General features: G+C 40.4%; 1 protein-coding gene across 2 annotated transcripts; it reads right to left on the bottom strand.

Annotated features, from left to right (window-relative positions):
* thbs2b (thrombospondin 2b) lies at positions 1-21,575 on the bottom strand. Of its 2 annotated transcripts, none has more exons than XM_036572642.1 (21): positions 21,219-21,575; positions 20,802-20,882; positions 19,597-20,153; positions 18,790-18,874; positions 13,495-13,706; positions 12,887-13,121; positions 12,125-12,295; positions 11,609-11,785; positions 10,480-10,653; positions 9,840-9,967; positions 9,552-9,704; positions 8,787-9,005; positions 7,629-7,736; positions 7,356-7,515; positions 7,128-7,246; positions 5,421-5,655; positions 3,842-4,069; positions 3,131-3,402; positions 2,595-2,692; positions 978-1,117; positions 1-879 (listed from the first exon to the last, which is right to left on the bottom strand). In XM_036572642.1, exons 2-21 carry the CDS (start codon positions 20,878-20,880, stop codon positions 872-874), a joined length of 3,558 nt encoding a protein of 1,185 aa, XP_036428535.1. In that variant the 5' UTR covers positions 20,881-20,882; positions 21,219-21,575; the 3' UTR covers positions 1-871. The 2 variants fall into 2 exon arrangements, with proteins under 2 accessions (XP_036428535.1, XP_036428536.1); XM_036572643.1 differs by having other exon boundaries at positions 20,811-20,882; positions 21,219-21,434.
* Positions 21,576-23,422: the final 1,847 nt, after the last annotated feature.

Raw genomic sequence — 23,422 nt, 5'->3', positions numbered from 1 at the left:
ACTGCCTGACATCACTCTGTTAAATAAACACTCTTCAGGTTCTTTTCGACTGCAAACCACTGAAATTATTTTCACATCAAGTTCAATTTCATCTCAACACGAGAGAAAACAAACAACATAATGAGAGGAAATTGCTGGGCTAAAATTTAAGGACACATTAACTAATGGACTAACTAAAAAAAATCCTCTACTCTGTCTTTGCTGGTATGAAATGTAACACAGACACTTTGATTTCTAACACTGAATACATTTTGAATACAGATGTAAAACATCTTTTTTTTACATTTCAATTGTGAAAGTTTGTCAGTGTAAACAAATAAATAAGTATTTACAATCATTGGCAAAAGCAAAACAAACAACTTGTTAATTCATATTCTTGCACAACAAACAAATAAGTTACAGTAGAAATAGTATTATTCTGAATATCATACATCTTCTCCAATCAACACTTGCAACCGATGCAAAACTACTCTTAAAAATGACTAATATGACACATATAAAAAGACTACATGACTACATATTTTTAAAAAATGATAATATTCAAACCCTTAGGTTTATATTCAAGAAGGCAGGACTCTATTTGGTACTAGTAAGAGTATTTGTGCAACAAAGCTGAGAGGGTCATTTGAAAGAATGCGATGTTTCTTTCTGTGTTGTTGGTGTCCAAATCGAGTCAGTTCCACTGTCAAAGGCACTTGAAGTCCATTAATCTGTGCATTCCACTAAAGTGAAACGAACCAGGACTCAGGTTCTCAGAAGACTTTCCTGTGAGTGCTTTGGTCTGTGTTACATTGATAAAGCACCACAATGATCTGAAATTCTTGCTCTGTTGAGGTTTACGTCAATGGCAGGAGATGCTTCCATATCAAAGTCAGTTGTCTGCAAAAAGAAAATGGCATATTAGTAAAGTGTTGAAACAATGCACTAATCAAAACGGTGCAACACTAATCAGCATTTATATATTCATATATTCTCACCTCTGCATTCATATTTGAGGTCAGAGAAGTAGACAAGCTCCTGAGAGAAAACAAACAACCCTAGTCTACCACCGGCAAAGGTCTTGTCATAGATAGGCCCCGAGTCTGCCATGATCTGTTTCCCCTCGTACACTACAACCCTGTGGGGAAACAAGAAATGGAAAAAAATGTCCTACTTCACTCAACTACAAGGATACAAATGTTATGTACAAGTAGTTCCTTTTCTATGGTAAAGAACAAGTGGCAAAACAAGGGTGAAAAACAGTGCAAATGTGAACGGTATGATTTAAATATTTAGACACCTAACTTATATAAAATAGCTTTGCACACGTTGTTTGGGAACGCTTTACTTGATCCCTGCTACATAACATTGACACAACCATGCCATAAACATGTCATAGCGGATTTCATATGAGTTGTCATGACAAATTTTGTTCAGTAACATAACAGTGTCATGTTGCCATTACTGGTAATTTTCTAAACAGATACCTTAATGGTTGATGTCATGACAGCTTATCGCTATAATAATATCAGACATTATCACATCTGTCATGACAATTAACAGTAAAGGTAACATGATGCAATTATATTACTGAACAAAATCTGTCATGATCAAGTAACATGTTACCCAATGTTCCTTAAACGTCGCTCAGAACAACACCTTTTATATTTGTACAGCGTTTGAAATTGCTGGCTGCTGTTTACATGGAAATGGAAAATTTCACAATGAATTACTTGTAAAATCCTGTTGCAAAGTAGTGATGGCTGAATGCTAAATACACTGTCCTAAATGTATTCCATAAGGTATTTCCATTACAATACATAAAAAAATAACACATTCAGAACACATTTAGAATACATTTAGAGTACATATTCATAAGGCACATAACTAAGCCAGTGGGTCCTAGCCCTGGTCCTGGAGTACCACTGTCCTGCAAATTTTAATATTTTCCTGCTCTAACCTTCCCTTTCAACTCAGGATGGGCTTGTTAATGAGCTGATTATTTGGATCAGGTGTAACAGGAGCAGGGATAACTGGGCATACTCCAGGACCAGAGTTGGGAAACACTGAACTAAGCAAACAATTCCTAATAACAAATATCCCAATCACAAAATCTTTTGACTATGAAGGAGGTAGCTATGGCATGTATGTAACTTCAGTGTTTGTAAAGAATTCTTCTTTAGAGAAGCCACGTGCTGATCCTAAAATAGTTAATGAACAAGCATTTATGCTGTTTCTTTTACAGATGGTATATATTTTTATATACCATAATTTAGTGATATACAAAGGTGGTTGCATTCTAAATGTATTGTCCTCAAAATGTAAAAAGTAACTGTATTCTGAATACTGCATTTGTAACTTGAACTGGATACAGATACTTCATTTCTGTCTCCTGAATGGACATTCTGAATATCTGAATTCCATTTCATATAAACCCTGTTAAGAATGTTTTTGTTCCTTTTCCTGAAAACCTGCCATTTCTGAGAAACAAAAAATGCATTACAACAACAACAAGTTGAGTAATGAATATTTTCAAGCATGTGTTTGGTACTGCTAACAGTAACATCCCTTTGTTTATGAACGGTATGTGAAGAAGAAGCAGAGTGAATTCAGACCTAATGAAGCCAGTCTTGGGTCTGTGGATGAGGTGCCAGCGGTATGCAGTGTAGTCTTTCCAGCCGATGTTCTTTGGATCATGCCAAAGCGTTCGTACCTGAGTAAGACACGCACAGAACACAAAACACAAAACAAACAAACCCTTTAATCATATCTGTTTTGAACCCTGTGGTTTCTGTAGACAGACAAAAGGACAGAAAGCCTCTGTAGAAAAACACTCCCAAAGATCTGATCCTTATTGACTCTCTGACGCAACTGTAATGATTTGCGTCAGTTTAGTAAAGTCAGCAAAGCCCAGTTGTGGGTACCAAAGTCACTTTATGTAAATGATTTCTTAATGTGATTTATACCAGCAGCACCTGAGGGGGAGCAGCTCTGATCTGCACTGATTAAACAGATATGCACTGATGAATGTTTTTCCTGCTTTAACCCCACTGATTCGGTTCACCCACTGATTATAAAGCCCTTTTGTGTGTTAGAGCAGGGACCAAAGGACTGGAGTTCAACACCCCTGATTAAGAGAGTAAAGGCCCACCTGGTCTTTGGTGTTGCCTGTGTGCCAGAGGGCATTGCGCAGGTTCTCTCCTGTGCCCGTACTGGAGTTGACCACTTTGAGTGATACACCAGAGATGCCAAAGGCCTTCGATGGCTTGTCCTCCCAGTAAGTCTGTGTTATCTGTTTCCACATTACTACATAGAAGCGTCGGCTGGACTGATAGCCAAACACAAAGCCTGCATAGTCATCATCCCGGTCCGTATTCACATAGAAGGTTCCACTGAAATCCACGGAGCTGAATTCATCATAGCCTTATAAAAAAAAACAAAAGATGTCCAGTTTTTTTCTCAACTGAAAGGATACAAATGTTATATTATGCTTTATAAGACACATTTAACTTCATAGGCTATATGTGGTTACTGGTCTCTATTCAGGTCATTATTCACATCAGTCTACAGAAACTGATCTTAGTGTTAAGATGATCTTAACTGGTAGAGATAGTGTTCACTGTGATGCTCACTCTACCATTTAAGAATCATCTTTGTGTTAGGATGCTTTCAGGAAATCCAGCCCAGGAGAATCAAATGAAAAACTAAAGATTTTTAGACATAGTATAATATGATAGCCTGGGCTGCACAACATATTATCATGATTGCAATATTGGCATTTGCAACACTGATACTGGAGAAGCCTGTTCGCTGACATAATGTCGCTGTCCATGTCCATGGCTGTGTCATGGGGTTTGCTTACCGACTGCAATGCCAGGGTCAGAGTTGGCAGTCTGTACCAGCTCTTTGCCCTGGTTCCGGACCACCCAGTTGGGGTCGATTTGAATGGTTCCCTTAGGATCCAAGTGCACCATCTGAAACTTCCTGAAGTCTGTGACACTAATGGCATTGTTCTCTGGGCACGCGTCAAACAGGTCAGGGATATTGTCATTGTCAAAGTCATCCTTACAGGCATCACCACGTCCATCCCCTGAAAAAACAATGAGAAGTAGTCATACCAACTGATAACCTGATGTTAAGATGATTGTAAATTGAATAATCAAAGAACCATTGATTTCTATACAATGTGAGCCATTGCAAGTAGTATTCCACAATATAATGTGGATTTTTGTGAACAAGAAAATTTGAAAGCCTATTTACCTTGAAATGTCAGATGTTTGCACTTTACACCGTAGCCATTCAGGCTTTATAGCTGATACTGAAAGCAGTTGACTGTTTGATTTAGCACTGGCATCTCAGTGCACCCCTACATTCCAACCAAGAAGCATTTTTCTCTCATTATGATGGAAAGTTTTGTTCCTAAAGCTCATTTAGCCAACAAGCTGTGACAGAAGCAACTAAAAGCTTGATAACAGCTGAAATGAGCACGCACTTTTGCGCCAAGGCTAATTTTATTCCACATTATAAATAAGAATATTTTACGTAAGAAAGCTAAATCCATTGTCCCTGACTTTCTACTAGCCTGTGGTTATTCCACTGTTAGACTATTATAATTCATTGACATTTATTGAATTGCACATAGAACTGTTATGTACGTATCTGAAATACCTCATAAAACACAGCAACATGGTGCCAGGCACAAAACACTACCTTGAAGTGTGACTCCACTGCATTTTTCATGCCAGTAAAAAATTTATGTATCTCATAGCACTCCTCTTATCATGCCTCTTTGATTTTCCATTTTTTTTATGAGATAGGTCCTTGGATGACCTTCATAGGAAAATATGAAAAAGGACCAAAATAATTCAGTCTTGCTCCCCACACAGTTGAGGGCAGGAGAATACTGTGAGATAAGCAGGTGTGGGGAGCCCAGAGGAACATTCCAAAAGAAATGGGTCTGATGTCTCCATAGCTACCTGATGATCTGCAGAGTATACACGTGAGGCTTCAGCTCCACATATCTCAAATCAGACGCGATGCCCCGGGCGACCCCTACCTCTCTCATAACCTCACTAGAGCTCTAACTCTCTGTCAGGCCATTTACTGGGCACATTCTTGTCAGCTACAGTGAAGAACAGCAGATCACTGAGATGCCATAAGTAAGCATACATAAAGCTGACACCAGATCCATTTATTTTAATCTAGCACAAGCACAAATGGCTAATGACCCCAGCTGTTGAGCATTAACATTCTAGTATCATTTAAAGTGTAATCTCATCTTTGTGGAACAAGAATTTGCCCCAAGAGGGGTTTGAACCCATGACCTGCTGTGTTGACTCCTCACTAAGTTGAAGGGTTCCACTGAAAAGTCAAGAGTAGAATGTTTACATGGGCAAACAGAGTAAGATCAAGTCTAGAGCTGTGTTTCAGCCTGCCCTCACCATCCAAGTCTAGTTGATCTGGGTTAGCCACCAGCCTACAGTTGTCCCGGTCATCTGGAATTCCATCATTGTCATCATCATGGTCACAGGCATCTCCTTTGCCATCATTGTCATGATCTGCTTGGTTGGCATTGGCAATGTAGGGACAATTATCCATGTTATTCTGATGGCCATCCTCATCAATGTCCTGGTTGTTATCACACTGGTCTCCAATTAGATCATTATCCACATCAGTCTACAGAAAAAGAACAGAAAAATTAGAAAATAGTTTCTTAAACATATAGAACTGTGCAAAGGAGACATCCCTTCATTTCTTTCATTTCCAGTCAAAATGGCCATTAGGTTACTAAATTCTCAGCATCAGGAAAAAACAGGAAATGCTTTTTAATACAAAAATCCACAGAAGCCTCAATAACTAAATACGTTTTTCAGTATTGAGTGTGTCCACTCAGTACAGCTTTCATTTTTTCCCAGAAGACCTGCTTTCAGTTTTTCAAAGAAATATGCAGGGATGTTTTTTCCATGCTAATTGTAAACACTTCCAAAGGACAGTCTTGGTTGCTGGTTGCATTTTCTGCTTCTTACAATCCAAATAATCTCAAAAACAAATTAAACTCATCAGTCTATAAAACCTCACTCCACATCTCAAATGTGCAGTTTTCATGTTCCAGTGTAATTCTTCTTAACAGCTACACATCCTTTCAGACTCATAGTGTTGAGTTGTTTTTTCATAGTGCAAAGGTGGACAGAAACACCTGTGGATTTTTTTCAGATCTGTAACAAGAATGGAGCATGGCTTTCTCCTCTCTCTCAAAGAGGAAAGTCTGCCAGGTCTTGCACAGTCTCATTTTCCATCTTTCAGATATTTTTGAACTCTGGTTTTGAAAGCTTCTGTTTTTTCAATTATTTTCCTTTGATTTTCCCCTTCCATACGCATCTACCCTCCACTGAAATATTTCCTTTAGCCATTTTAGATGCACATGAGAAAGACATCTGCAAGGCAGTTGAGGGTAATTGTGTGGATGTTAGTGTCTACTTGAAGGGGAACATAATGTTAGTGACACTTTTGTTTTGTTTTTTTTTTCATTTGAGAGGACACAGTTGTAACTGTAGCTGTAAGATTTGAAGGATGGAAGAATTAACGTGGGAGTAGTGTGCACAAAAGGAAGGAGTGGAAGAATTAAGTGCTGATAGATTAGATTTGAAGTTGGAGGCATCTGTTTTTCTTCAGTTAAAAGTTAAATTAAGTGTTTTATGCTTTTTGCTGACACAAAAAATGAATAATGTGTACTTAAAGGTCATTTTGTCTGGAAATCAAATAAGTGAAAGGTCTCTGATAATTGCACAATACTGTAGTACAAATTATAACTAGGGCTTTTAATGTTTGTCGCAATGCTGGCATTTGCAATACTTATACTGCAGAAGGCTGCAATGCACAAATGGCATACTGTGTTCTTTGAGCATTTTAGCCAATCACAGTTCCAGTTTTTCTCTGGGTGTTTTGATGAATCAAGGTGTTTATGCAGTCCAGCAAATGTAAATTATTGTGGTCAAAATAATGCAAAACAATTTTGAACTATGTTATATTATTTATAGTTTTTTGGTTCAATTCCAGTATATAGTAATATAGCACTTTGTCAATATTGTGCAGCCCTAATGAAAACTAATCATAACCCATGCTCAAACACACCCTGTCCCCATTCTGACCTGCTGTGGGTTGTGGACAAGGGGACAGTTGTCACACTGGTCCCCAACACCATCCAAATCTGTGTCTTTCTGGTCAGTGTTGTAAATAAGGGGACAGTTATCGTTCTCATTCAGAATTTCTAGAAATCAAGAGAGTAAACAGAAGTTAATCATCATCTTCTGTATAAGTGAAATATAATGGTAAGAAATCACAATGCTGATGGATTTGGAGCAGTTCATGTTTCATACCATCTCCATCAATGTCAACAGAACAGGCGTCTCCCTCCCCATTGTTGTCCGTATCAGTCTGAGCAGGGTTGTGCTCATATGGGCAGTTATCACATCGATCTCCCACTGCATCCTTATCATAGTCATACTGGCGGGGGTTGTACATCAAGGGACAGTTGTCCTGAAAGAAAATTTGCAAACATAGTTTATGTGGACAGGAGAATGAAGGATGTCAGTATGTTTTTTTATTATTTATTTTGGAGATATTCAGTGTTAAACAGTGAAAACACTCACCCTTTCATCCACAATGTCATCATTGTCATCATCCTTATCACAAGCATCTCCTTGTCCATCATTGTCAAAGTCTTCTTGACCAGAGTTGGGAAGGGTAGGACAATTGTCCTAAAACATTCAGTTACTTTGATTATTTTCCAATTAAGAACATTGGCAGTTTTGAGAATTCAGTTACTCAAAGCTGCCTGAACACACATGAAACTACATTTTTCTTACTTTTTTGAAATAAAAGAGTTTTATGTAGTATGAAAACATTGTATTAAGTTTCAAAATGTATGGCTTACTACCCAGTCCATAGTCTATATTTGAAAACTAAGCTGCAAAACAGCCTGTTCTATTCAGCCTACAGCAGTTTAGTCCCACCCATTCATGATGAAGTCACAAGATGTGTTTCACAATACATGACAGCCAATCAGAACAGCAATCATTTACATATATCAGTCTTGAAGGTACAGTAACAAAATCAGCCAGTTTAATTCTATCTAAATGTATTGATAAAGAGAGGTTGGAAAATGCTTGTGTGAAAACGAATTACAATTTTGGTGCATAAAATGGTGAGAACATCATAAGGTGATCCCAAGAAAATAAATAAAATGCAGTGAATTGATTGATTATCTTTACCTTTTTTTTAGTTTTTTTGAGTTCTTGCTTCTCATGCACTCAAATCTGCTATGCCTTAACCTGCCTTCAACATGACGTCTTGCAGACTGTAGCTCTGGTTTGTCTCCGGGGTGTGTTATTACACAAATCAGGCCATTACCATCAAAAGCGAAGAATGATGTAATCACAAATTTTGTGAGTTCTCAATGTGCTTGCATTCGCCCTTGTTTAAAGCTCTAGAGTAATGACATACAAGGGGTGTATTGCATATAAAATATGTTCCTCGATACGGCATTTGCTTTTTATTTTGCTTTAAGGGGGCTGCATATGTTTTGGTTCATGTTGTATCATTGTTTTCATCTCTGGTGAATGGCAATATAGACCAGGTGAATTATTTTTTCTGTATTTGTCCAAACAGATTTATTACTGCAACTACACTCCACCTCTCCCCTTTACATAAAAACAGTGTATAAACTGCAGTTTTCTGTGGTGACACTCTGGCTGCATCTCCTGAATTTGTGGGCTATGTTTGCATGGTAAATGTGGGCAATGTGGTACCTTTTTGCAGTGGTAGGTGGCATTGGCTCCACACACCAGATCCTGATTGGGCCATCCGTCCAGGTCAAAGTCCTCTCCACAGATGATGCCATCTCCAGCGTAGCCGATACGGCACTCACACTTGTACATGGGCTCAGTGACATGGCTCAGGAAAATACACTCAGCATGCTTATGGCAGCTGTGGGTGTTGTCCTTACATGGGTTGTAAGGCTCACATACCTATTAAAAATGGGTTGTGACAGAACATAAAGAATTACTTAACATAAAACATAGACTCAGTAGCTAATTTACAGGACGGCTTCTTAATACAATCAGCATAAGCAGTCACTATGGGGCCCTGAGCCACCAGGGGGCCTTGTAATGTGTTTTTTTTTTCTATTTATATTCTGTGTCAAATATCTTATGGAGACATTCTTGAAAAAATCCTAAATATTCTTAATGTAAAGAGCAGCTTATATTTTCAAATTACAAAAGTATGTTCAATTAATGAAAAACTACAAAAATGTAGATGCTAGGTTTTGACAGTGACAAGTATTACCCTAGTTTTGTAGTTCCTTAATATTTATGAAACTTGTTCCTGTTAAAAAAATGGTGAAGTATTAACTCTCTTTCATTCTTGCATACAAAATTTGATTAGTGCAGGAAGGCGCCATCAACAAAGCTGTTGCTTAAGGCCCCCCAAATATTCAGAAATGGCCCTGCTAGTGTAGCTCTTGTAAGAGAATCAACATACCAATCCTGTGAGCAGAGGGCTCTGGGACTGACCTGTTTGTTGGTTTTAGCTGCCTCCACTCCCATGCCGTAGGGCTGCGTGCCTTTGTAGCGCGGGGGGCAGGGCAGACAGTGGAATCCTGGATCTGTATTCACGCACTGTTGCAGCCCACCCACCTTATGACACACATCTGACACCATATCACACTGCACAGGACGCCACATGACAGGGGGAGGGACAAAGTAGGTGTTGCAGAAAAGGAGATTGCACAAAGTTTTTAAATGTGATATATTATATACACATAATGCTGGATGGAATTAGTCCGCTATCAGATTACTTACCTCATTCACGTCTTCACAGGAGGTTCCATTTCCACGGTAGCCTGATGGACAGGGTCCGCACTCCCAGGAGCCGTCAGAGGCAGTGCTGCACTCCACTCCAGCAAAGCACGGGTTGGAAAGGCAGCCATCTGACAGAAATGGTCAAATACCGCTCAACTGACTACACTATTCTAATGAAATCCAGCTCAGTCTCGATGGCTTTGAAAAAGGTCATAATGTTCTGGATTTGCATTCAAAAGAACCTTAGGAACTATTAGATTTATATTATGCTGCAAAATACTTCTATAATAATCTACAAGACTTATAACTCTGTATAAAATTTGTGTAGTGCTTGTCTTATAATAACCCCTATTACTTGTGTTATAGCATATTATAAACTATAGTAATTGTCTCAGTTAACTATAAAAATCCTTATAGAAATCCTTTCATGTAGTACTACTGTAGTTTTTTCATGAACCACTTCTACCCACTATATTTATACTATAGGCTCATTACTTGGTAATTACTATGCATTACTTAATAACTAACATGTAAATTAAATTTAAAGTACTGTATGTAATTATATAACAAAGAAATTAAAATATGGAGATTAAAACATGGCAAAAACTAAAATAAAAGCCATGATCCTTCATACACTTACTGATAGGGCAGCCCTGTTTGTTGCAGACTTCATTGTCGATAGAATCTCCCATACACTTCCTGCCCCCATGCTGAGGTGCGGGGCTGTTACACTCCCTCTCACGACTCTTCAGACCACCACCGCATGTTGCTGAGCAGGTTGCCCACGGTGACCATGGGCCCCAACCACCATCAACTGTATGAATACAGACAGTCCACACATGAATTAAATACATGACTTAGGTACACATGAGTTTCATAGGCCTTGTCTCAGATCTGGTTTCAAGGAGTCTCTATTGTGACCTGTTGAAAGCCATGTTTGTGTGATGGAATAATATTGCTTCTCTGGGGTGCACGTTTAGTTTGCCGGAACATCTGTTTGGGATTTGGTTACATCTTGTTTTTGCCCTGTTTGCTATTTAGTTTTATGTTCCCTTTGTTCTATTTGAGTAATTGGAGTGATTGAAAAAATGCAAAATAAAAACCTATTAAACAAGAGACAGCAAAGCAGTATTTCAGTTTGGATTTCAAAGAGCTAAAGACAATCCTGGAAGAGTAAACTCATGTCAAAATTCCCCAACATTTGAAATCTATCATTCAAACTGAGTCTCCTCACTCTGGATTGTATGTTGCATTACGTAAGAACTCTAATACGGTAATGCGCCTTGAGTGCCTACACATGCTCCACTAATGTGGAAATAGCACATAAATGCCCAAAGTCAGCAGACGTGTGCGCACACAGCTCTGCCTCTCTTTGGACTTCTCTCCAGCCGAAACTAAATCCTCATCAAGAGGTTGGCCAAATCTTAAGCCCTCAATGCCCCTGGCTGGAGAAACCCTGCCGTGTTTCCAACTGAGCACAGTTGCCTCCTGTATCCCCCAGGACAATCTCATTTATTGGGCGTGTCATGAGAGTCTTACCCATAATCCCTTGTGGTAAAAGTTGCCAACCCTATAGTCGTGTATCCTCCCAGTTCTAATACTAATATGAGCCCTGGAAAGAATGACATCACTCACTCTCTCTCTCTCTCGATCTCAATCTCTTTCTCGGCTAAGCTTTGGAAAGCAGGGAGTGGGCAAGGTGGCTTTTAAATGAGCATGTGTGTGGTTGAGCTTGTTAAATTTTGTCGTCGTTGGGCCACCATACTCACTTGGGCAAGGCTCAGTCTGGCAGCTCTGCGTCTCTCTTCCTTCACCCTCGCAATCTTTGCCTCCTCGCTGAGGAATAGGTGCGTTGCAGTGACGGATTCGAGTGATCACTCCCTCCCCACATGTCACAGAGCATGAGGACCATGGAGACCACAGACTCCAGCCACCATCCTGACGAACTAAACGAACAACAACTCAATGTTTTCTCCATGCAGTTACCTCAGACAGAGATAGAGTTTTAACTAGGAGTGTAAAAATGCATCAATGCATCATGATGATGCATCAATGCATTTTTACACCCCTATTGAATCTATGAAGATTCTACTGCATCGATTTTTAAATATAAGAATTATTAATAATCCATCCTGATAATCTGAAATAAACCATGCACCTATTGTTTGGCCAACATAACATTTTCAGCCTGTTTTAAAAAGAGTAGTGCGTGGTTTGTATTATGTTGTGAGGTCAGAGATTTATATGCCTAGCTTTGTCAGGCAGAAAGTAAGCATGTTATATACCTCTCCGGTCACATTTTCCCAGGCTGCACCGGCGAGTCTGGATGGAGGGGCCAGAACATGTGTTGCTGGTGTCGTCACACGATCGGCCTCTTTGCTGTGTACCGCTGCCGCAGGTGACTGTACACTGGGTCCACTCAGACCATGGAGACCAGCCATCTTCACTGTCCATTGCTGACCACAGAAATACAAAAACACAAATAAACTGTGAAGCACCTGTACGAGTTCAGATTTCAGTTGCTCTCTCTTACATTTTACTTGTACCAAGGGAGTTTGGGGGAATTTGTCAAGTGATTTGACTGACTGATTCATACCAGATAAAGAATCAGTTCCTCAAATTGAAAGTTTATATTCTCAGGATGCTCAAATCAGCATTATGTGACAAGCACTGCACTCAATAACAATAACACAGAGCACAGGTGAATCTATTTACAGGATTTGTTATTACATTATAGTGAGGTCCATTCAAACACAGTTGTTAATTCCAAGGGAGTTCTAAGGTCGGTGACTTACAGAAGGTCACATTCATACTAGACTAAATTCTTATTGGTAATCATTAAATCATAGTTTTCTTAATGTAACGTAAAACTAATCCAACTTTAATAAACTACTAGTTTTTATAGTAGTTACCAAATTATTTACAGTAGTTACTGAATTATAAGTCTAAAGCTTCATAACTAAACAATAGGCCTGTAGTTTGAAAGGTGAAAAAAAAGACAAAAAGTATCATTGATGTTTGATATCTTGGAGTGTAAGGCCACTCACGAAGGCAAACTGGACAGCACTCCCCATCGATGAAGGAGGGATTTGCACAAGCCACCGGAGGGCAGGTAATCTGCCGACACACCACTTTCCCCTCCTGACATGTGCACTTGGTACAGCTGTCCACAATCCAGTCCTCCTTATTCTCAAACATCCGTCCATCCTGCCAGCACATGCTCTGCTCCACCGGGTCCTGCATCTTATTGAGGGCCTCCCGCATCGCAGTATTCTCCTCCGTCTGAAACCCAGCACCAAACAGTCTGGATGAGCCAAAGGGACCCATGTTTCTCAACGGGGCCTCCCCATCCCATAATATCCAGCATATGCTTACAGCAGCATGCCGCCTTCAGATAGTCATAAATTTCTACACAACTGAGAAAGTGCATAAAACACTGTGATTTACTGTGCAAACATTCCTTCCACAGGTATGCGGGTAGACACCAATTATGGTCCAATTACCTAGTTTAAGCAAACGGAAACAGTGAAAAATTGCCCTCAGTGGGGTTTCTAGCTTGTTCAGCCTCTAACCGGGGCCCTTCACACGGCACCAGCCTGACACGTCTGTTTGGACAAAACCTTAAAAATAGACATTCTAAAAGTGAAAGACTCACCACTTTCTGTAAGCCATCAATGAGGTTGCTGACAACAACACGCAAGCCTTTGAGCTCCTCAAAGAGATTGGCCAGCTCCTCACAAGATCGCTCACACATCAGCTCTGAGGAGCTAGTGGCCGGGGGTTCCGGGTTTTGACCAATCAGGTTCGTGGCGATGGAGGAAGGAACATCCACCTGTTCAGCACTTTCACTCACTGTATTGTCCTCCTCTGGTCACAGAGAAGAAGACAAAGAGGGAATTATTAAAGGAATAAAGTTTAGCAAAAAAACAAGTTTACAAAATTTCCCCTTTACCTCAAATGTAGTTGATCAGTCAAAATGTGTTTGAAGTTTGCGTCTGTAGTTTTGTACTTGAGCCTAATGTAGCTGCACATTGTGATGCCATGCTGTTATTTAAATGGCTACTTCTACTGTTTTTAGCTATGCAATGTACTGCACCTTATTGAGGGCCTGCCACATCGCTGTATTCTCCTCCGTACAACATGCAGTAGATAAAAGCATGTTGTACGGTCTTCAATATGACAAGTGTGGATGTATTTTAACCTCTTAAACCCTTAGGGCCTTTCTGTCAGACCATTCACTCTCATGAGTACATATTAATTTCTTCATAGTTACTAAATAATGAATAGCAATTCCTGAATAATACGTCATAAGAGGCTTGATGTACTATATAAAAAAATGCCAGTTTTTATAAAGCCAAGGCATTTACATATGTCCACATAATCAGCCTACAGTGATTTATCCCTGCCCATTCTTGCTTAAGTTATAAGGAGTTTTTCTGCCTGGACTGTCTTTGAATAAGGTTCAATACAAGGCAGCCAATCAGAACATATCATTTACATATATTAGTCTTAAAAGCACAGTAACACAAGCCTGTTTCATTCTAAGGCCTAAAAAGAGGTTACAAAATGGCCATGTAAAAGTGAATTATGACTGTTTTGTCAAAGTTTACAGAATTTTTTTATCTTGTTTCATTGAGTTACCATAATTAAACAATCCTGAAATGGTACCACTTCAGACATCAGATATGTCTTAGGTATATAATCTACATTTGAGATAGGGGCAAAATGTGTAAATGTGTGTAAATGTGATGGTGAAATTACACTATATTAGTCTCTGTACAATGAACCACAAAATTTTAGTCAGAACCTCAAAGGATCATGTACAGACTGAGCTCAAGTAAAAATTCAGTTATTTAAACGAGATCTCAGTCATCTGGGTGAAGGGAGGTGAAGTTGAAATATATAAAGTGTATCTGCCTTCAAAGTGAACAAGTCCTGTGTTTCACAGCCTGTATTATGTATCTATGGTCATTCAGTTTTGGCATCTAAATCTGAATAGCCCCTCATGGGCTTGTGGCATAACATAACATGGAAAATACAGACATAAGCATATGGCAAAGGCAAAAATGTTCTGGAAATGCAATGCATAGGGCTGAAGCATGTCTGAGTGTAAAGAACAGGAAGCTGGAGCCATGGGGGGCCAGGAGAAGCCATGCTTCATTCCTGTGCTGACGGCCCCGGGGATAGCATGGCAGTCAACCACAATTTCATGACTGCTTGTGAACAAAGAAACAGAGACAGACTGGAAAAAGTTTTTTTTTCTTTTTGTTAAGGAGGGGGGTCCTCAGCGTGATATCTAAGCCTGCCTGTAATAAACCCTCATTATGCACATGACTTAGACACTTAAAGATTGTTCCAAGGATCCAAGTAATCTTGAGCCCCAGTTTCCAAGGCCCCAGTGACGTCACACATGTACAACCACAAGTTTTCGTGACAACACATAGATCTCTGCCAGCGTTCGCCAGTTATTCTCCTTTGAAGGGGACATTTGAAGCTATTTTAGGGGCCTATAAAAACACTGGCATGGCAGTTTTCTTGAGGAAGCCCACCTACTGCACATTGCTAAAAATATGTTACCCGACTTGCTGCAATGTATACAGTAAATACAGGTCGTTCACAAATTAAATACAGCGTATGAGCTTTTTATACTGCTGTGTAATTACAGGCATAGGTTATTATAGTTCATCGCTGTCATGCCAACTCCTTTTTCTTTTTTGCACACAATTTAAAAATGCCAGCCGTTCCTTACATATTATGGACAAGTAGACCAATAAAAATGGTTCAGATTACTTGGAATGACATCTTGTTACATTGAAGCTGCAATATGTAAGATTTTACATGTTAAAATTGGAAGAAGGAAAGGAAAAAAATGTTAAAATATGGTGTGTGTGCTGTGGTGTGAGTCACCCTGTAAAGCAAGATATAATCATTTTCAATGATCAGAGGTGTCAGGTCACATTTTGCAGAGGTTTTTCAGGCCATGTTATACATCTTTATATAATTGCGTCACACGTACAAAGTCAAAAAAAGGTCCTTACTTTCAACATGCTTACAATGATCAGATTCATCCGTAAAGGAAAGGGGTCTGAAGCATAACTGACATTACAAAATGTTCTTCTGCACATTGCATGCAATTACACATTTCCACCAGGGAGGTCTCCAAATCTTCAAAATGTACATCTATGATCTAGCTTCAACACTACTGTGAATAACATTTGTTTTTTCTCTTTTTCCACTCTGAACTCTGACAGCTCTCCTCACCTCTGACACTGATAAATCATGAGCCATATAGAGCTGATCCTTTGGACAGTCACAGAGAAAAGAGGTCTTGCAGGCTTTATCTGACAGCATAAACTATAGCTTAATTTTCCAAGCAATTTTCTATGGTGGCATTGTTTTCACAATCTGTATTACTGCCCCCAAATTGCAGCAAAATCAAAACAAACTGATGCTGCTGAGCTGTAATGTTTGGATCTGTCAATATCATTTTGAAAACCTTTGAATAATGTTACACAGTATAAAGCAACAGTCTGAAATCGCAGACTAATTTCAGCCCCAGAGATCCACAGACAGGAAAAGGTTGATTAGTAATTAATTCAGCAGGAAATATTAAATCTTACAGAACAGTTCTATATGTAGACAGCAATAGTCTGTAGCTGTGAGTTCACTCAGATATGCACTGGTCATACACTAAGCACGCCAAAGGTCCCTAAATCAAGAAAGCATGTTGGCCTGGACGGCAGTTTCTTGAGCCAGCAATTTTTTTCACTCTTCAATTCTGTGTCTGTTAAATGCATTTAAATCCCCAACGACTGTGTGCTGGCCTGCATATGTGTATGTGAATGTGTGCTTGTGCCTGTATGCCTGTGTGTGACCCCTCTTTCCTGCCCTTGCTGCTTTCTGTTATATGACCTCAAAAGTGGCCTCTTGGTCTAAAACAGACATTATTACCTCCACGTCAAAGCTGGTTAGGTCTGCCCTGATTTGGCATATTTTCCATTTAAGATGACATGGAACCAGCTTTGATAAATTAAGCAAAAATTATCAGCATACTTAATTTGCAAGATTATTGAGAACTGCTCATCAATAACCAGACTCAGAGTGAATTAAACTAATATGACTAACATGACTGAGCTATCAATAATGTCTCAATTCCAAAAATGTCAGGACAGTATGTAAAATATAAATAAAAACACAGAGCAGTGGTTTGTACTTTTGATCCGTATTTAGATGAAAACAGTAAAAAAGATATTTAGTTTTGCTGTATCAACTTGGGACTGTGGCAAAGGAACACTGCGGAATGTTCCAAAAACATTTAAACAGGTGACACAATTATTCTTGGGCACAAAAGAAGCATCCAGGAATGGCCTAGTCCTAACAAAGCTTGCTACTTTGCCAAAAAAATATGTCAGCAAATAAGCCAACAATTTAAGAGCAACATTCCTGAATGAGCGATTGCTAGTATTTTAGATATTTCACCCTCTACAGTGCATAACATCATCAAAAGATTCAAGTACTCAGAAAAAAATCTGTGCATAAAGGGCAAGGCCAAAAACCACAAATGAATGCCCATGACTTCCAAACCCTCACACAGCATTGCAAAAATGCTTCTGTAATGGATATTACCATTTGGGCTGAGGAATATTTTGACAAACTGTTGTCACTAAACACTGCTTATCACTGCATCCACAAATGCAAGTTAAGCCTGTGTTATGCGCTGCAGAAGCCATATGTCAGCAAATTCCAGAAAGTAGGCTGACTTCTCTGGACACAAGTTAATTCAGAAGGGACTGTTGCACAGTGGAAACGTGTGCTGTGGTCTGACAAGTCAACTTTTAAGATTGTTTATATATATATTGAGTGTTGTGCTCTCCAGACCAAAGAAGAAAAGGACCATCCAGATTGTTACCAGCGTAAATTTCAAAAGCCAGGGTCTGTCATAACAGAGGTGTATTAGGGCCCATGGTATGTGTAGCTTTCACGTTTGTGACGGCACCATTAACGCTGCATGACATACACGCAATCAAGGGCAACATATGCTGGACGTCTTTTTCAGGGAGATCTATGCTTATTTCAACATGACAACATGGCAAGCCACATTCTGCACCTGTTACAACAGCAGGACTGAACAATCAGAGTAGCTAGAATGCAGGCCTTTCATGCAATTTCATGTTTTCGTACTGTTTTTAATTTAGTACAGGTTATACAGAATTTGCTTTCTGTTTTTATTAGCTTTACACATATAGTGTAAATGATTTTGTGATTAAGGTTTGTAGTAACAAGGCATGCCAACCATGACCTGAACTATTACTCATCTTACCCCCCCCCCACACACACACACACACATACTTGCACACACAAAGTATTTGGCTTCAAGCGAGCATTTCACTAATCACTTCTTCAGTCTGGCTGGCATATCTGTGTCTAGATGAGTGCGTACAGGTTTCCAAGAGTCCTACTCAGGATATTTATTTTTCTAAGTTAACTGCCAAGTGTTAAAACCATCTCATGATTATGAGGGACAGCCTGCTGAACAGTAGGGAAATTTCATTTTTTCCGAGTACCATATTACAAAGTTCTTTAGTTTTAGTCCTGGAGATTCACAGAACGTTGCAGTTTGTTTTCCCTGCTGTTAAGCTTCTGATTCAATTGATGCAATCCTGATGAGCTGGAATCAGTGTGTTAGATCTAGGAAAAAACTACCCTCTAAAACTACTCTTAAAAACCTACTTTTTGAACGGACTGGAACTGGAGCTTGGATCTTTGTATTCCATTGTAGTGACAAGTATTTCAAAAATTGCCTGAAGCTGACATAAATAAACACAGCTAATATAAAAAACCTCTATCTATCTCATTTGTCAATTTCTTTTGATCTCTGAATAGTCTTCATATTGCAGGAGAGCGTAAATATATAAAAAGACGAGAAGAGTTCACAAGCTTTACACCTCACCTGGGTTTGCCAGCTCACAGCCCCGGTTCTCCAACACGTCCTCAAGAGGGGTGTCGAAAATGAACTGCACGTTCTGCAGCAAGCCCTGAGATGAACACAAAGGCAATAGTAAGCATCAGCAGCCAGCCCTATGGTGCTATGCACTGGAAAGAGGGCTCCACAGTATACACAAAATGTTGGCATTGCAATTATTTTGCTACATATTGCAACCAGGATATCCCTTGCTAGCCCCCATATCCTAAATTTTTTAATATCTACTTATAACATTGGTGTGGTTTTAAGTACTCAAAACAGTTACAGTTCACATTTACATATTTCCAAAGTCTCTTTATACTTTAAAACTAAACAGGCGGTATTTGTTAACATGCCTTTAAGATTGATGTATGTAAGTGACCTCTGTTCTGATTGAATGCCCTGTATGTAAAGGCAATCCAACCTGAAATGCTCTGAATGGACAGAGCTAAACTGCTGAGTAATGGGTCCAAAAGAAAAACTACTGCACATCACTAATGCTTACAGTTTAAAGGTAGTCAGTCCACTTACTTACCTTATAAACATCACCTCCAACCAAAAGATTCCCAAATCTAGTCATCAGACCCCTAGAAAGTCCATTTTTTTCTCTGTGTCACCTTCCAGCCCAATTCTACCTGGGATTAATGGTTAATGATTGCTTGCTTCAGATGTTCTGAGCTAGTATAGATTAAGAAAGTGGCCCTGAGAAGGCCCCTCTGAGAAGTCCACTGGGCTGCTCTAATTCACATTCTAACTGTACTTGCATATACCATATGAATGGTGTAATATTCTCACCCTGAAGTGCGTCTCACGGCTGGAACCCTTGGCCACAAACATGCGTCCACCAGGGGCACTAAGGTGCTCATAGAAAGGCTCGTCCAGAATGAAGCTGTCGATCAGTCCACAGTTCACGTACAGGGTTGCTGTCTCGCCATGCACATGCAGCGTGACATTCTTCCACTGCGAGTCCGACAGGTCAACGTCCTCGAAGGATATGATGTTGCGTGAGCCGTCTGCCCACCAGTACACCAGGTCCAGCGTGTTGGTGCGTCCGTCAGACACAACCTCAAACTGCCTGCGCCCACTGGGGCCTTCCAGGGCCATGATGGTGCCTCGGGATGTGCGGTCCTGGCGCAGCGTCGCCGTCAAAATGAAACCCTCATTGTTCTGGATCTGCAGTAGAAGTTGCTGCAGGGCCTCTGGGCTCACAGAGGGCAGCATGTCAAAACGGATGAAGCGGTAAGCCGGGGAGTCAGGCAGGAGGCCTCTGAAGAGCTTCACCCCAATGGTCTTCCTTGTGATCCCGCTGCGTTCGAACAGGTCAAACACAGTTTCGTCCTCCACCTGTCCATCTACACAAAGGCACACATGAAGGCTTCATTTAAACACACAATTCAGATTTTTTGCCTAAATGATGCATAGATCTTTTTTTTTTTTGAGCTGTACATCTGCACAAAGGCACACATGAATTTGAATTACACATGCAATGGCTACAAGGCTTCGTTCACATATACAAATCCAATTTTTTTTGCCTAAATGGTAAAAAGAATTGGGGTTTTTAGAGCTGTGTGAACACTGGTACACTGGTAATACATGATAATAATAAGGATAGTCACTCCCTAAACAAGCCGGTGCACCCAAAGATTTGTTACACAATTCTGTAACCTAAGAATAGCTCAATCAGTTTGTACTGAAGTCCCTGTAGCTACTGAATAATAAGCCTTTTTATTAAATAAACCTGGAGTGTTAACGGGTTAAATCATACTTCACTGCACATGCGTATATCATTGTCATCATCATCACCATCATCATCAGCCAGCATGGACCACCAGTGGTTAACTTTGTGATAAAATTGGCCCATGCAAGTATTTCAGGACAGTAGTCTGTTCACACTAATGACAGATTTGAGTGACTTGCAAACACAAATTAACCACCAAGGCAGAAAGATCAGATCTGAGTGAAAAAAGTAAAAATCAAATAGTAAGGCTTGTAACACACACCTAACATACCTGGCTCCACGGCGACGGCACACATGAACCAAAGGGTCAGGGCAAAGTGGCATCCTCGGAGAAGCATCATTCCTGACAACACACAAACCTGTTTATTCTGCAGCTTTCTCATTGCCTAGACTTTCCTAAACATGAATGCAAAACAGCCTTAAAGGGTTTGTGCATTAATTGTGCACGTCAGCTCCTCAGAAGGGCTCAACATATTTGGCATATTTGAGGAAAATTGGCCCTCAGTTTTCCTCAAATATGATATATAGAACATTTTTCGAATAAGTTCAAGACTACCTTCAACTTCTAGACTACCTTCAAAAACCAAAGCTGCCTGTTGTAGAACAGGTCTCCACTTTCTGTTCTGAAAAAGACCTACAAGGCTTCATTACCTCCATCTTTCAACGCATCCCTTCTTACCTGAACTGAAGACGCACTCCTTGGATTACTGGAAAAAGAATCAAATGCCAGATTCTTCACAGACCTCAAAAACGGATAGATGCTTTTCTCATGAATCAGCTCCGCAGGGATATAATCCCAAAGAAAGAGGCAGAAAGACTGTGCGTAAAAAGCGGATCCAAATGATTCCAAGCGCAGTGGCTCATGCAGGGCTAACGAAGAGGAAACGGAGAGCTGACGGAAGGGTGAGATAAAGGGGGGATAACGTCTATCACTTGTTTCCGTTAAGCGATGTCGTCGTGTGTTGAGGTGCGGTGGCTGTTCAGAGTGAAATGTGGTGCACTCTGAGCGGAGCCGAGACGCTGCGCTCCTCCCTAAAGCTAAAGCCACTCGGGTTCAGGTTTTATCGCCAGTGCGCCTCCGTGCTTTCGAGGAGGAGCCATGTGGACAGAGGGGGAGTTATGCAGGGCACCGAAGGGACCGGGCCTGTTGTTCCTGACACTCTCCGCTCGCTTATACACTCAGTTTCGTCCGGGCTTTTAGGCTATGATGAACTCACAGTCTGGTGGTCTGTGACCATCTACCCAACGCTGGACACCGCGTTTTCGCCCATGTATAGAATCAAGCCAGTGAACTTTCTGGGATCTTGTTTGCTGATGCTGTTTTGAGTTTGCAACACACTGTCTGTTCATTCACTTTACTACACCTTAAAAAAGATGGTTCTTCAAGAGTTCTTTAGTAAAGGCAATGGCTATTTAGAACCATGAGTTCTATATAGAATCATTTCATGCTTAAATGGTTCTTTGCATAAAATGGTTCCTCAGTTTGATGCAGAATGTGGTGTATGTGGTTCTATAATAGACAGCCGTTTTGAAGATGGTTCTATATAGCACCAAAAAGGGTTTTTCTGTTGTTACAGTGTCAAACTTGTAACCGTTTAGAACAAATTTCAAAAAGGTTCCTGATGCCCAGCATGAAATGGTTCTGCATAGAACTCATGCTCCTAAATAGAACCACTGCCTTAACTAAAGAACCCTTGGAGAACTTTTTAAGTGTGAAGAAAACCACCTTGTTCAGCTTGCTGTTGCGTGAGACTAACTCCATGCTGTGTACAATTTGCATTTGTCATTTTCTAGCCCTTCATTAATGATGTCAGTTTCTGACCACAGAACCCCTCTTCTGTGAATATTTTTGGCAGGCGGACCACTGTTAACCTCTTAAAAGCCTCTTCCCTGTATCCCAGCTCCTGGTTTGCTGTACACTCTGTGGCCATCACCAGACTGCCCCCTCCTTAAAAGTCCATCATCCAGGTGACCCAACATGGCCCGAACAAAGACGCTTGGGTACATGAGGACACGCTACCTCCCCTGTGGTCTCTTCAGAGAAGAGGTATCAGAACAACCCCTTTCCACACAAATGCCACGGGCTGCGCGTTTCCTCAGCCATGCACACAGCCAGTCCTCTCTCAGGGCCATGACCTGGCCACAGGCGTTCCTCAACACACCCTGCTCTCTGCATGCTGCCTTGCTTCAACCTTGGCGGGCCGCCGAACTGCATCTCTATGGGTGTACTGTCCACTTGAGTGCCGGACCTTTATGTCCTCCTTAGTACGGCAGGCCTCTTCACAGCCCACCACATCAGGTCTGCTGCTACCGGGGATGATGACAGCAGCAGCAGCAATCATCTCTGCCACGCTGGTAGGACCAACTCCACTCCACTTGCTCACACAACTATACCAGCACCACACATAGCACCAACAGTCCTGTGGTCAGAAACTCACTGACAATGAATGTGGTGGAGGGTGGATTACACATGACAACAAATGGGCTACATTTACCCTGCTGAAAAAAACAGCACATGATGATGCCGGTCTGGTGCTGGTTTAGCGGATCAGGATGGTCTTGCTGGTTGACCAGAATACTAGTATCAAAAACACAACATATGCTGCTTTAGCTGCTGACATGTCATAGCTTATTAAAGAAAAACAGCTAATGTTTTTTTGTAGATGTAGATGCTTTGAATATGCTCAGTCTGTCTTTAAGTAACAATCAACTCAAAATCTATTAAATGCAACCTAACCCTAACCTTAACTACAGCACAAAACCTATACCTACTCCTAAACCTAACCCTAACCTTAACTACAACACAAAACCTATACCTACTCCTAAACCTAACCCTAACCACAATGTTGTTTATAATCAAGTGTCTCCAGGAAGTTTGTTAAT

This window comes from Colossoma macropomum, unplaced genomic scaffold (genome assembly GCF_904425465.1).
Source record: "Colossoma macropomum unplaced genomic scaffold, Colossoma_macropomum, whole genome shotgun sequence".
Taxonomy (NCBI): domain Eukaryota; kingdom Metazoa; phylum Chordata; class Actinopteri; order Characiformes; family Serrasalmidae; genus Colossoma; species Colossoma macropomum.
Note: the sequence above shows the minus strand (reverse complement) of the source record. Positions and strands in the feature narration are given on the sequence as shown.